General features: G+C 39.0%; 2 protein-coding genes across 2 annotated transcripts; both read left to right on the top strand.

Moving 5' to 3' along the window:
• Positions 1 to 3,766: 3,766 nt before the first annotated feature.
• LOC139128529 (uncharacterized) lies at positions 3,767 to 7,867 on the top strand. The gene is made up of 4 exons (XM_070694292.1): positions 3,767 to 4,445; positions 5,626 to 5,774; positions 6,225 to 6,415; positions 7,595 to 7,867. Exons 1-4 carry the CDS (start codon positions 3,799 to 3,801, stop codon positions 7,865 to 7,867), a joined length of 1,260 nt encoding a protein of 419 aa, XP_070550393.1. The 5' UTR covers positions 3,767 to 3,798.
• A 282-nt stretch (positions 7,868 to 8,149) lies between these two features.
• LOC139128551 (uncharacterized) lies at positions 8,150 to 14,859 on the top strand. The gene is made up of 7 exons (XM_070694312.1): positions 8,150 to 8,315; positions 9,613 to 9,740; positions 10,528 to 10,696; positions 11,040 to 11,188; positions 12,607 to 12,737; positions 13,112 to 13,238; positions 14,017 to 14,859. Exons 1-7 carry the CDS (start codon positions 8,263 to 8,265, stop codon positions 14,274 to 14,276), a joined length of 1,017 nt encoding a protein of 338 aa, XP_070550413.1. The 5' UTR covers positions 8,150 to 8,262; the 3' UTR covers positions 14,277 to 14,859.

Raw genomic sequence — 14,859 nt, 5'->3', positions numbered from 1 at the left:
CCTATCTTTGGGAGGGTCTAGGGACAAACCTTGCAATTGTCCATGTGATATTTTCTGAATAGGAAATACACCGAAAATACACATTATCGACAAGCTTCACAAGCAGAGAAGATTTAGTGCTATCCTACATTAAACACCTTCAACAGTTAAAACTGATGAAAGAAAAGAGACAAAAGTATATGGAGCATGTGGCAAAATGTATGTCAATTATCACACGTTTATTAATACCAAAATACTATAGAAATAATGTACGACGCGCTGACCATTAACGTTTATTTGTTGGCAAGGGCGAGAGGAAAGCCCAAAATTAACGGGCGAGGCTTGCCGAGCCCTCGCCCACAAATAAACGTTAATGGTCAGAGCGGAGTCTGTTATTTCCATTATATTATCAGCGAACCCAAGAAAACCGTCAAAATTTCCGAAAATTTCAGGAGCGAACGACAACTGGGCCCCAGAAACGGAGCAATACGCGACGCACTGTCACGCGCGCTGTAAAAAAATTGGCAAATCCGGAGATGCTTTCAGAAAAAAGTATCTCAACTTGACCTACAAGTGCTCCATTTTATTTTGTGATTGATTGTGATTTACGTTTGAGCTGTAAAGTTACGATACTTTGAGTTGTTAATCTTATCATTTATATTCACGGGCATGCAAACAAACCATTACTGTGTATTTGTGGTCAGTCACATGGTTCAGCTCGACCAATCAAAATGCGACGGGCAGGGCATGGTAATATAATGTTAGTTTTATATTGGGAAAAAATGTTCATAGTTATCTTATAGACTACCATGCATACAGAATCAACATTTCGGTGAAATGCCAAAATATAATTTCTTGCACACACATGGACTTTTAACCACCCTAGTCTAATCAAGAACAGTAATATCAATAATCAAAGGTCCATAAATACACAGAGATTTACCTTGTTTTGTATTGGAAATAGCGAATCAACATTTCGAAGAAATTCCAAAATCAAATTTCTTGCATACACGTGGGCTTGTAACCACTCTAATCAAGTACATGTATAGTGAATCAACATTTTCGATGAAATCAAAAAATCTATTTTCTCGAGCACAAATGAGCGTTTTACTTCCCACTTCAAGCAAAGTACATGGGAAAATTTTCAATAGTTTGCCAGATAGACTCCATGTATTGTGACTTGATATTTTTGGTGAAGAACTATATCAGACACTTCTTGCATTCTTTTATAGTTGCAAAAAATATGGTGATCATCCACAAATGTATAAAATGTCATATCACTTCAAATTGCGATTCTCCCTCCAAAAACGCCAGCCCTCTCCGTGTATTTTCTGTCCCTAACTAACATTACAATTATTATGTAAATTAGCTGATACTGTTTGAGTGTTTCCTGGGGCGGATACTGCAGTGGCTAGGGAGGGTCCAGAATGTCGGACGGGGGGAGTCACATTTTAGACAGGAGGATAGGGTGGAGGGTCTCATTTTACAGTACAGGTGCGCACGGAATTCCCCGGCCTACCCCCTGTAATTACTGAAGGCTCCCTTACTAATTTCCTTCTTTCAATGCACGTGACGAAATTTCACAATTGTTTCCGCAATCGTCTTTGCAGTTTATCGTGAACTGTGACAATGATATTGTCCGTACATTGTAATTGAATAAATGTTTCAAACCTTCACACAAATCACAGTCCCATAGGTGGAGGAATGTGCGAATGCTAGCCTTCGATTATCTGGCACAACATACTTTCCTCCTCATGTCCTATTAAGGTTCCAAGACAAGAAATTGACCTTTTTAAGCTAACAATTCTCTAGTGGTAAATAAGCTCAGAACCCCAGTAAATTATATATTTTCGGAAAGTCTAGATATAGGGGAACATTTTAGTTACCACAGTGTCACCATTGTTTACATAACTATCACATGACAGGTAATTTACATAACCTTTCAAAAATCGGTTTTCCCTATGTTTTGTTTCAATGCTTTGAGAAATGTGGCTGAAATTTGTTTGAGTGCAAGGTGTTCTAAGGATCTTCCAATGTGTGTCTCAGAATTTTTTTAAACCGTCTTAAACAATTTTATGCCAGAAAAACTTCCAGAGCGGTGGATTTAACCCTAGTTGATTTCTTTAAAATTGTGCTCCCAAAAAAACTAGGCAAGATATAAAAAATCTGAGACATCCTTTTAAAGAGCGTTGTAACAGCTTGCATTCCAGCAAGTTTGAGTCAGATGTTTTGAAGTATTGAGACAAAACATAGGGAAAACCGATTTTTGAAAGATTATGCAAATTACCTGTCACGTGATAGTTATGTACACAATGGTATTAGTGTGGTTACCAAAATGTTCCCCTATATCAAGGCTTTTAGAAAATGTATAATTTACGGGGGTTCTGAGCTTATTAACCACCAGAGAATTGTTAGAATAAAGAGGTCCATTTCTTGTCTTGGAACCTTAAAGCAGAACACACCTCGGGGACAGACATTCGGAACTCTCAAACTTTTACAATTCTTTTCTGATCTACCACTTGTGGGTTTTTTTAAAGCTCTGGGTTTAAGAAAGCCTATTCCCGGCTTAATTTTTCGAAATTCGCACATTTTTACTTTTCTTCATAAAGTTAACACAGGGATGGCAGCCATTTTGAATTTTATGTATCCGTTAAATCTTGGGTTATTTATTTCCCTAGTACCAAAATTTCCAGGATGACCCCAGGATTTTATTCTTTATTTTGAAAGAGAATGGTTGAAAGATTCCTTAAGGAAAGTTTGAGCAATCGCTTTAGTCTTTCATTTTCGAGGTGCATGCTACCTTAAACTATATGAGGGTTAGGTTATAATGTCCAACGGTAATGCCTGTATGAAAAATTATCTACATATACGACAAAGTTAATATGGAAAATATGTATGACAGACAGAGATTTCACATTTACATTTTCAATTTGCATGTCTGTAAAACTCAACAAGTCGCACGTCAAAATCTCATGAAACATTTCCAAAAGTCGCTCTTATATGAAAGACCAAATCCAAAGAGTCCATCTGAGTTTTGGGTGAATTTTGTAATATTTCGTGAAACAGAAACGAAATCCAAGTTGCGAGGAAGTCAAGTTTGTGATTAGCCCCATGCTGACTATACACACAGTGGCTGCTGTCCTCGCTCAGTGAGCTGGTTCAAAGCTTCCCGCCAAGGTGATTGTGCTGAGTCGGGTAGCACAAGTGCTTAGCTAGGGGGGGGGGGGGGGCTTTAGAGAGTCTAAGACCGGGGGAGGGGTTGGTAGTAATCTGTTGTTGTTTGTATTGTTGTTTATGTTTATCGTAGTGTCGTCTTTGTTGACCAATAAAATTCGAACTTTTTTCTGCTCATTAGGAAATAAAATGAAAAACTCGCAAAAATACGCGACGATAGTGCATAACACAGTACTGTATAAAACAGAGCTGTGAACAAAATAACTGACGCTAACATTCCATTCAGGACTGTACACATATGTAACTGTTATATTAAACTGTCAAAATTCTGCATTGCTGCACTAAAAGTCAAACCACAGAAACTCTTGCGATACAAAAATACTAAAGCAACACTGCTGTGCATTTATCTCTGCGTGCATTCCTATGTTATGTTGTTTTCATGTTTTTTGCGCGTTCTTGTTGGTCGAACATTAAAAAAAATTGAGAAGAATAAAAAAACCCGCTTCACCGCATCATTTTTGCAATATGTCTACGATGAGAAACAATCTTTTTATTTTCCTTGGCCTAATAGCGTGTAAGCTTTGTTTGGGTAACCTTTGACCCAGAAATCCCGTGACCAGCTGACGATCATTATCTGGTAGTACAATGGCGACGTTGCGAAAAATACAGCTTTTCCTGTTGTCGTGTATACTGATCACTGCCGAGAACCAGAGATGGGTCGCCGAGGCGGACTCACTGTTCGATGTCTTGAAGATGCAAGATCCATTCGAGGACTTGAACTCTGTCAACAAAGTCAAAGTTCCAGGCGCCATCGAGGACATTGGGACGCAGTCAGAAGAGTTGCCGACTCATTTTGGAAACAGGATGTTTAATGGAGACGGTGTAAGGAAAATCAATCGCTATACAGTCCGTCAAGCAGAAGATAACCTTCACGCTCGCGGGAAAGTTTCACTGCAGTCAATGTCAACAGACAAAGAACCGACAAATCCTTTTGACCCCGGGCAACAAGCAAAAGGTTTTACCGTTCAGACTCTAGATGGCGCACTGACATACCCGTCGGATGTTCTGAAGGAAGGTACTCCAATGATGATCCACGTCTTCGATAATCGATCAGCGCTGGTGGAGTGTATGTGGACATCCCATGAATCTTTGCGCTCATTCGTCGCTAACAGTCCAAATAACACACACTATATTTTCTTGTCTCCGTCAGCAAACGCTGAGAGTGATGCCGAGTGGATGCAACAACAAATAGACAAAACCACCAAGACCATGATGATTGATTTACAAATAAGGTAATGTAGGGTTTGCAAATCAGTGGGAGTGGTGGTAGTAACAGTAATAGCAGCCGTAGAACTCATCCATGTATAGAACTTTTTTAACGTGAGGAGCCTGACGTAACTTAGTCACTATGCAGGTCAATCATGAAAGTACATTGTACTATGATGATGATGATGATGATGATGATGATGATGATGATGATGATGCCAGTACATTGTACTATGATGAAGATGATGATGATGATGATGATGATGATGATGATGATGATGATGATGATGATGATGATGATGATGCCATTAATCTTAGTTTCATCATCATCATCATCATCATCATCATCATCATCATCATCATCGCTGGAAATAGAACACTGTCAATAAAGTCTGTTGCACAAACCAAAACCTGTTTCTCTGGTACCGAACATATTGCATGGTAACCCCCATAGTTTTTTTCTCGCTTTCGAAATTGAATGCTTAAAGTTCCCTTCCTGAAACTTCTAGCAAAAGTTTCAGTTTTTCAATTTCGAGCCGCGTATGGTCTTAATTCTGTATTAGTGACGTAAGATTGAAATATACAGACAAGAAAACCACTTTGTTTCCTTGGACAATGCCTTTCGTGCCGTATTATTATCTCAAAGGGGGGGGGGTATTCCTGCCAGGATATAATCCCTCAAATGCCTGGAGGATATTATTGAAGGGGACAATTGATCATCAGTCTCTCCAAGGAAAATTTACAATTGAGAATAAGACGACTTTCAATTTGTTTGAGATAATAATCTAGTAGAATTGCAAGAGTGGAAATTTTGACGCAAACTAATGCTTGATCCACAATGAGTAACGTGCTTCTCTATCTTTCGCATTCTACAAGAAAGACTAGATCATTGATTTGATGTGATTGTAACTCTGGTTTGACGATGCTAAATTTGGGAATGACTAGAGTTTTAGTAATGTAGCGTCTGCCATACAGAAAAGGTCTCTCTCCCAATACTGCAGTACGTTTGATAAAACTTCTAAAGTTTTGTTTCATTTCCGCCGAATCCAAATCACACGAGAATTTACACTCCTTGACTGGATTCCCGTACGCCAATTCACCACGAAAAGCTTTCATGCGTTAGTGAAATCACATTAAAATATGTGTATTTTACGAATTTGCTTTACCTTAATTTTATTCCAAATAACATCTTTTCTATATCTCAAGCTATCGACACGTCCGAGATTTTCGGAGCCGTCTCCATTACGTCACGACTTCAACCTTTGACCTTGGAAACTGGATTCCGGCAGTTCTCAAGTACTACGCATGTCAAGACCATGGATGTGGTTATGACCAGATTTTGTTCGAGTCCAATGGTAAATAGCACACGCCCTCTATCGTCTGTCCACTTATGCATTAGATCTGCGATTTCTGTGGTATTTGGTGATGTTCTTCTTTGCACGTTGAACTTAATTGTTACGAATAATTTCCGATGTCATTGGTGTCAATATCTCCTCGTGTTACGGAGCCTTCAGTATTTCCAGGGAGGTGGAATTTAATAAACAAAAGAAATGTAAAAGTTGACTCCCTTAAAGTATTCATCTAAAATATGACCCCGCCTCAATTCATTTATCGTAAATGTTATCGCTAATTTACAGCCATTATCCATAATGACGGAGGCAATATTATCTAAAACAAAGCCCATAACCTGTCACTTACAAAAAGTCATGCCACTTTTTCCTGCAATTATAAAAGGTATGAACGTGTTTGTGGTAGTGGCTCTGAGGTGATGTTAACGAGGTTTTTTTTTGCTTTACTATTAATAGGTTCGTCTCATCCACAAATTATCGTGAAACGATTGGACGCCAGATATGACTGGTTACCGTCGCCGGTGTCTGTCTTCCAAGACAAATCCACAGAGATTGAAATCGGCGGTAATGGATGCCAAAAGAGCGGATCTGTGAAGAACAAGATAGCGTTGCTGAAGTTGGATGGACAGTGTAGCTTCTTTGAAGGGGTGATATTGAGAACGTCGTCACCAATATGATCAAAATTCATTCAATGCGAATTATTGATTGACAACATACATGGCACACAAATGCAGACAGACGGACAGACAGACAGACAGACAGACAGACAGACAGACAGACATACAGACAGACTAACTGACAGTAATAGCCATACACACTCAAACCTGTAGTGGTCTCCTAATGGACCAAGAAATCGAGACCACCAGATTAAGAGGTGGCCTGTCTGTATATAGATGGCAGTGGTATTATGTTTTGCTAAGTTAGTACACTGAACATGGAAATCAAACAAAGCATCAGAATACCGGAATATCATAATTCTCAACAAAAAATAATAACTTTTCTGGAACATTCATAAAGAAACGTGGGAAACGAGTCAAAATGTACTCAGCTATCTATCACCCTCAACTTGAAAGTGGTTTACAACAATATTGACTGGGCTTAATGGCATGGAATATAGATACTGATTGCCCGATTTGCCTTAACTTTTGCTTTCAATAATTCCTATACCTTTATCATTTGATTACATTTTCATTTTTTGTTCTGTAAATCCCGGTTTTTCATTTTTCTCGCAAAACTTTGTCGAAACACAAAGTAGTCGCCTTACAACACAAACGCATTTTCCTCAATTTGCCATTCCATTCTTGTCAGATGAATTCTAGGCTGGTGATTGTTCACAATGGCATTGGTAAACACAGACGTGCATGTATATATTATGTTGGCATCTTCAACGCTTGACGTTTCGCGATTAGAAAAAGAACTTCATTTCACAAAATAGAAAAAGTACTTGAAAGCAAACGTCAGTATCTATATTCCGTGCCAGTAAGCTGAGTCTATATTGTTCACCACAACACACATGTACCTCTGCTAAATCAGAGTGTTTACAAGGCGGTCGTTGACCACATACGAGAGAAAAGTGTTCTATAGATGACCTGTAGAGTGTAATTTCTTCCGGGACAGCTTAAAAGTGACCATACAATTAGGTGACCACCTCTATAGGGTGAATACTGACACAGAAGTGTGTTTCAAGTCTACATAAGAGTCTATAACGCCGTATACGGCGTTATGGTACACTTTGTTTCACAATATAGACAAACAGAATATTACAGATAGTAAATATGGATTTGCATTGCGACCTTAACGGCTAAATTTGTCACGTGCTTTGCCAGGTGTCCAACATGCAGCAATCTGGAGCCCTTGGTGTTATCTACTATGCATCATCTGGTGATTCCATCCAAGATATGAATTGCCATGACGACGAATGCAACATCAGACTCGGTATACCGGCTACCATGATGCCATTCGACGGTGACGTCATTCAAAGTAACAGAGCGGGTGAAATTCTTACCAGACGAGATCAAAGCAAGTTGACGACTACAGTTGTGGTTGTACATTGTTATGAAGAAATTGTGATCTCGTGCCAAATTACAGCATACATTTGATTTTTTACAGTTTATTAAAAAGCTTCCAGGAGATTTTCTGAATGAAATGTAAAGTGGTTTGTACCATCCCTATGCGCTGTGAGAGTGCAAAAATTGATCCACAGGTCTCATAAGTCATGTAGCAGAATTGTCGCTATCCATTCAAAACTACCTTCAAAAGCAATAAGTAAAGCAGTAAGTAAGCAGTAAGTAAAGTACATTTTAGCTAGTTTGCATATCAGTAAAGACAAAATGCCAGCACTTCGTCGCAAGCACCGCCTTACAGGTTGCTTATTTGGTTTTACTCGTCCATTGTTTCTAGATTACAGTCAAAGCAAAAAGTAACGGCAACTTTCCAGACCACACCGTCCGATAACTTTTTCTTCGGCATCGATGGAGAGGGTCAACTATCAGAGATGGGCTGGCTACTCTATCCATCCTTTCAATTTCTTACTTGGCAGGCACAATGGTAGGTACTTCTTTACCCTAGACTTAGTTATTAGTTTTAAAGTCCCAATAGCTGCGAATGTCAGGAATTTGTAAGAAACCGATCTCAGAGTTTACAAAGAGTTTTATTGAATAAGGCCCATAAAAACTGAAAAGTATACAAGTCAAAATTGGCATGGAAATTCAAACATTTTAACATCATTCTAGATTTCCCGCCATTTTCAAAAACTAATCACGTGACAGAGAAAACAAAGACTACAGCAACAAAATGTAGGCCATCGTGTGTTGTGCATTCAGGTAAATGGCATCATGCTTGTTTCTTTTATGATCATGATATGTATGTGCAGGAAATACTGCATTTTTTGTACTTTTCCGTGGGGGCGCCATTTTATGAGTGCAGCAACTGTTTATTATTGAACCTATTAAAACACTTAGGCATGGGCCAAATCAGTGAGTGAGCAGTGATATACGTGTCCTTCAATTAGCACATTTACACGAACCAACTTTGGTTTGAAAATGAAATCATGACAATAATGCTATTGAGGCTTTAATGAATTTAATTTAAAGAAAATCGCTGACTTCACCGCCTTTTTATTGTAACAGCATGTTAACACTGACTTTTAAAATTGAAATTTTTGCATCCAGAAGAGAGTAGAATGGACACTTTGTACAAAGCTTACGCACATATATACCAAATCACGACCACAAAGTTTGGGCATGATGTTAAAGTGATTGGTAAATATGTATAATTTGCTTCATACAGAAATGCATTGCAAAACAGTAGTAGTATACTCGTTACTCCAGTTGTCCAGACCACTATATTCACAAGAAATGTATTTCAGGCTGTCTATACTTTTTTTCCACACCCCTTTCATCGCAATGGCTTAGTCCGAAACACACTGTCATCGACGGAGATGGTTGATCTGATTACATGAACGTAGGTTGAACAGCTTACACCATACGCATTATGCCCCTTCTAAGCGATGGCTCGGTTTAGCTGATGAATACAGCAGATTTTCGATCGGATTCGAACTCACAACGCACGGCACCCAGAAGTCACACGCGACGACACCACAGTCAAAACCGCTCTGCCAAATCGTGTATATTCCTATTCAAAAAGCTGTCAGACACTTCTATTACTTCCGCTTTTGCCCATCTAGTAAATATTTACTTACAAGACACATAAAATGGGAGTACAGTGTCATTGACACTATTTCTTTTCAGCGAACATTGTTTTTGATATTTTTGCATGTATGACTATGAATACAAAGATGATAGTTTGTCGTCATTATTTAGCTTATTCCACGTTTTATTCTTAGGTTCAACTTCAAGAGTGAAGTGTATCGTAATTTGTCGAAGGAAGCCCTGGTTGTTAGCGTCTTTAACTTCACCATCATGCAGGGAGAAGAAGGTGTGGTCGTCACAACAAAACTACCAAAGCTGCAAGGTAGGAATATTATGTCAATGTGGACTTACGTGTAACAGAGTCGCGCTGCTTCAGCTGGGCTTTTTAAGTCAGCTTTCAAGATCAGCTTTCAAACCCAGCGTTGTTTTACAATTCAATACAGTCGTCACGGTGGATCGCCATGAGTGTGTATTTGTGCTTGTACGTACGTCCACTTCTCCTTCCGTTTCTCAAACATTTTAACACGTGACAATTTCCCCTCTGAAAATTGGAAGTTTTGCTACATAACCTTCACGGGGATTAGTGTGTACTTGACACACTAGGAATGACACATTCACAGTCACGATGCGAGTCCTGGTGAATGTTTTGGAGTGGATAAGAACCTCACTATTCGGCTGTGTACAAAAATACAATGGCGACTTGTAGGATGACATACTTGTTCTTTTACAACAGCTTAGTAATCCTTTGACGAAAACTTTTAAATCTTTCTTCTTAGTTTTGCTTTGATTTGCGAGATAACCATTGTATATATTTACATATTGTCGAAAGACTGTTCAAAAAGTTGAAGAATAAAGACATTCTGGTTAAATTTGTCACAGAATGATTTTTTGTCTCAAACATTTTTAGAAGACTAGTTGGCTCAAAACAATCAAGTGAAAGGTTTTTAAAATGTGACTTCCGTAGCTAACTCTACACTTGATTCCTCTGACTAGCGCCCTCATTATAAATAGAAGATACGATCGGAGTTCTTTATGCATGCCTTTTGTCTCATTTTCATCTGATCTCTTTGAAAGTGTCAAAGTTCGTGTACAATTTTGCACTTTTCCAGAAATGATGAAATATTCCCTTGTCGAGCTCGACGCGGCTCTGTCTTGTCCGGGGTCACGTGATGAGACATGCCCACCATGGGACCACACTGTACAACTCTACGTCTGCTGTGATGAAACGTCACCGCTGTGTGGAATGGAACTGGGGAGATGGATTACACCATTCAGAAGGTATGGTACAGAGATTTTGATTAGCTAAAAGTACCACCAGTACTTCTAATCGACCAATCTCGACGTCCATCTCAACACATCATTTCACGTGTCATTAAGAAGCTTTCAATTGGTTGGAAACTCTTAGTTGCACGCCGACGGCCTGTGTCAAAAATCATCTTTTTAACCCATCAGTGCAGTCAATGTTCACACTAGCAGTTTTGTTAATTTTCGAATCGACGATTCATCTATGTCGCGGATGAAAAATGACATCACTGAACACACAAGCAACAAACCCGATCTACGAGGTACCTCATCATCTTTATTTCCTGATTCCAATTCGTATTTTGGTGGTTCTTCTCAGACGTATCGGTCGTTGGCTCACTGACATCACCCCATTGCTGCCACTCTTCACGTCGGACACTTGCAACTTCACCATGAAAACCGTGCCCTGGGCGAAAGCCTGGAAACCAGCACTCAATCTGCGCATGTCTGGAAAAATGGGCGACAAAGGTAACGTCAAACCACAGTCCCTCTATGGACTGTGGAGGGACTGTGGTCAAACTTTTCACGAATAAGAAATGGAAAACTTCATAACAAGGGTTTTAATCTTGCCATAAATTAGGTACACTCAAAGGTACAGGAATTTTCAACTATTATTTCCATGTATTTCTGTTTTGTTGTAGCATCGCGCGGAGGTACTTTATTATTTCAAAACTATTATTTCCTTTGTAACATACCTTGATTTCGTATTGTACACTGTCGCCATTATGAAGTATTTTGACTCAGTATGTTGTGTATATGTTAAAAAATTTCTCCCGCTCCGGAATATTTTTATTCATTAGAATTTAACTTCAAGTCCGGATGACATGCACAAGTGACCAGTCACTACACAAAAATATGAAAACAGCAAACAAAATAAGAAAACAAATCATACACAGCGTATGAAAACAGTAACACTCACGAACAGACGAGACACAATATAACAAAAATAGAGTCACGTCGAAATGACTTAGAATAAAAAGTACACTAAAATCAAAGAAGTCTACACTTAATGAACGTACCACTCTTCAAGTTCTCAACCAAAGTACACATGTTTCTGAATTAAAATAATTCTTTAGAAGATTCATGAAGTTGTATTTAAAAAGTCTAGACTTTCAGGAAGTTACACAAGCTAAAGTTGTGCCTTAAAATCTTCTGTTGAAAAATGAGTGACTAAAACAAAGTTTTGAAGTGGGGCGTCTTCATTAATTCTGACCTATAAACTGATAGGAGCAAATTCACTTCAAACAATGCCTGGTCTGTAATTCTGTTTCTGAGGGTATCCCAGAAGAATGATATTTGGCCGCTTGTTTTGGGACCACTTCAGGATGAAGTGATGTGTGTTTTGTTATGACACCCTATGACTGGGGAGAATAATAGAGAATACTACGAACAAGTGAAAGATAAAATTGCCGTAATCATGGCGGTAGGACAACGGTAGTCACAAGTATGGGTCCCAGCCTTTTTGACGGATGCGTAAATATGCTTGACCCATGCCTGGCATAATGGAAGACATTTCATCACCGAGACCATGCACACTGTCAATTTTCTCAGGTGTCATGCGCCTCATTGTAAAAGGCGGGATTACGCTTTCTGCTATAGTGTAGGACTAAACCACCCGTCTGTGGCTGAATTTCATTATCTGTCCTTCAAGGAAGTACCTGTTGTTGAATTGCTAATATTAACAATATTTGACATTCAAAATGGCCACTATCCGTTGTTAATTAACTCTTTGTGAAAAAAACCCAGATTTTCTGTTTTCACAAAACTATGACGGTATGACGTTTCCTCACTCCAAATGAACCAAACATGTAAATATTTGAGCGTCCGAATATCTGTCCTCGTGGCGCATTCTTCCTTTAACTGTAAACTTTCGCTACATGTTTCAGAATCTCATTCTACGAATAGTGACATCCAGCCATACAGTATAACGCCTTTGTTTCGCGGAGGTACATTCAACAAATCTTACAATGCCAAATACTCTCCCATTAAGTTCACCGTATCGGCCCAGACCCAGAAGGTATGTATCGTAGTTTATCGGTCTTGCGAATATGGTGACGTCACTGCATGTAGTCTAATATATAATAATATTATGCAGACAATATAGAAGTATGGGTCGTTGGTATGTGAACGATTTGGTCTCGGGAATACAAAATAGAATCAAAATTATGAACTCATGGAGATGACAGAACTACGTAAACAGGACCGGTATTTGACCCGGGGAAAATGGAATAATAAGTCAAGAAATCTCGAGTTTGATGATACTGTCTGTTGTCAATTAAGATAATATAAGAAAAGAAAAAAGTTTTCTTTGTCGTGATTGCTGATTACCGATTGTAATATCACATCGACAGCATTGCATTGTTTATATCAATTGATTTACATATGTCAAAGGTCGCCATCGTTGCTGTTATCACGGGACATGGTAGCGATGAGAACGGATGCGGTGAATTCTGTCCAACCTCTCATCATTTTGTTGTCAATGGCAACCATACCAACACCAAAAGTTTCGACATTGCAGGTAGGTGATGACATAGGCCTGTAGTACCACTCGTTTTCCAAATTAAAATTTCGTTCGCCAATATCGCCTACCGTCAAATTAAAGATGGTGGGCCCAGTCCTTGACTGTTTAAAGGCTTTCATGGTCAGACAGACAAGCATGTGCGCCATGGGGATCATAGAAATTAAACACAATTACGTAGGTCAATCTCCAAATGTGCATAGACAATAAATTGTGTTAATGTCACTGTGTAGTAACCAGATTGTCAATACGGTACGAGGTGATGTGTGTGAATGAAATGCCGGTGTATATACATCAACTTGTCAAGCAACGTGACATATATATGAGAAGTAAACTGTTATTGCCGAGCGAATTAATCCACATTCAGAACTTTATTCAAGAAACTACAACAAACTACATCGTGTTGACCAGACCCTCCCCTCCCCATGGGTCGCCCCAAAAGTCCGAGGTATGAAACCTGCGGGCATTGTAGCTGTTCGGGCTCGGAATGTCATGAGAGGAAAGTAGAATTTGCATTACACAGTACTGAAAGTGACTCGAAAATGCCCGAACGTTTAAATTTCATTTTATAAATACTCGAAATATGTTTCCGTTAATTATTCTTTGATAATGTCACAGATGCATTCCAAACTTCCAGAGAGCATCCAACAGATCCGTTTGTGGTAAATGTTAGTTTGATTTGTCATGGTGACATCAGAATGCAGTTTCAATATGTGTGAATCAACCACAGAGAAACAAGAGGCGCTTACAAGATACTTTCTTTTCTGAATTTTTTCAGGCACTCCGTTAGGCTGTGCTAATAATGTGCCCACGGGCGTTGAACCAAACGAACACGGCACATGGTTGTACGGACGCGACGGCTGGTGCGACGGCCGCCAGGTTGATCCCTGGGTGATAGACATTACAGAGCAAGTCACCGTAGGGGGCGTCAACAATGTTACCTACTATGGCTGGTACAATGGTACGGACCCAGACCCCAAGGAGCACCCGGGTTACATGATTATGTATTCATACTTGGTGTTCTACCGAAGTGTCTGATGACACTTCGGTAGATGAACTATTACCGATGCATATTTACAACTTTAGACATTGAAAATTAGAGACACTTGACTTTGAAATCAGACGTTTAGTTCGAAGCCATCTTAAAAAAGCGATCTCGTCTAGGTGTCGACTGACGATTTCCTTCTGTATCGATCAGTACTCATCAAAATTTACATTCCAATTAGGCCTAGAGTGATTAATTTTTGTCAAATATGGTGTATTTAAATCCAGCAGGTCTCCAATCAACAAGCAAATTAACACAATTAAGACGCTGTTTGAAGTCAGCCAGGGTAATCTCGTTTTTTTTATACCTTGTACGATTCTCATTTTTGTAAGGAAATAGTGAGATAACTTCTGATATCTTACGCTTTTTATAACCATCGTTGGTGATCGCATTGATATTACAATTTGGCTATTGCTGACCTATGCATTGAACTTTACTTAGTATTTGTAAAGGACTGGAAATCAATTTACTTTTTGACTGTAACCGTTTGATAGTACATGTAATGAGATAACCGAAAAATCAGAGAGGGTGATTAAGTCGGTACATTTGTGAATAAACACATATTAGAATTTGTGA

This window comes from Ptychodera flava, unplaced genomic scaffold (assembly GCF_041260155.1).
Source record: "Ptychodera flava strain L36383 unplaced genomic scaffold, AS_Pfla_20210202 Scaffold_58__1_contigs__length_828623_pilon, whole genome shotgun sequence".
Taxonomy (NCBI): Eukaryota; Metazoa; Hemichordata; class Enteropneusta; family Ptychoderidae; genus Ptychodera; species Ptychodera flava.
Note: the sequence above shows the minus strand (reverse complement) of the source record. Positions and strands in the feature narration are given on the sequence as shown.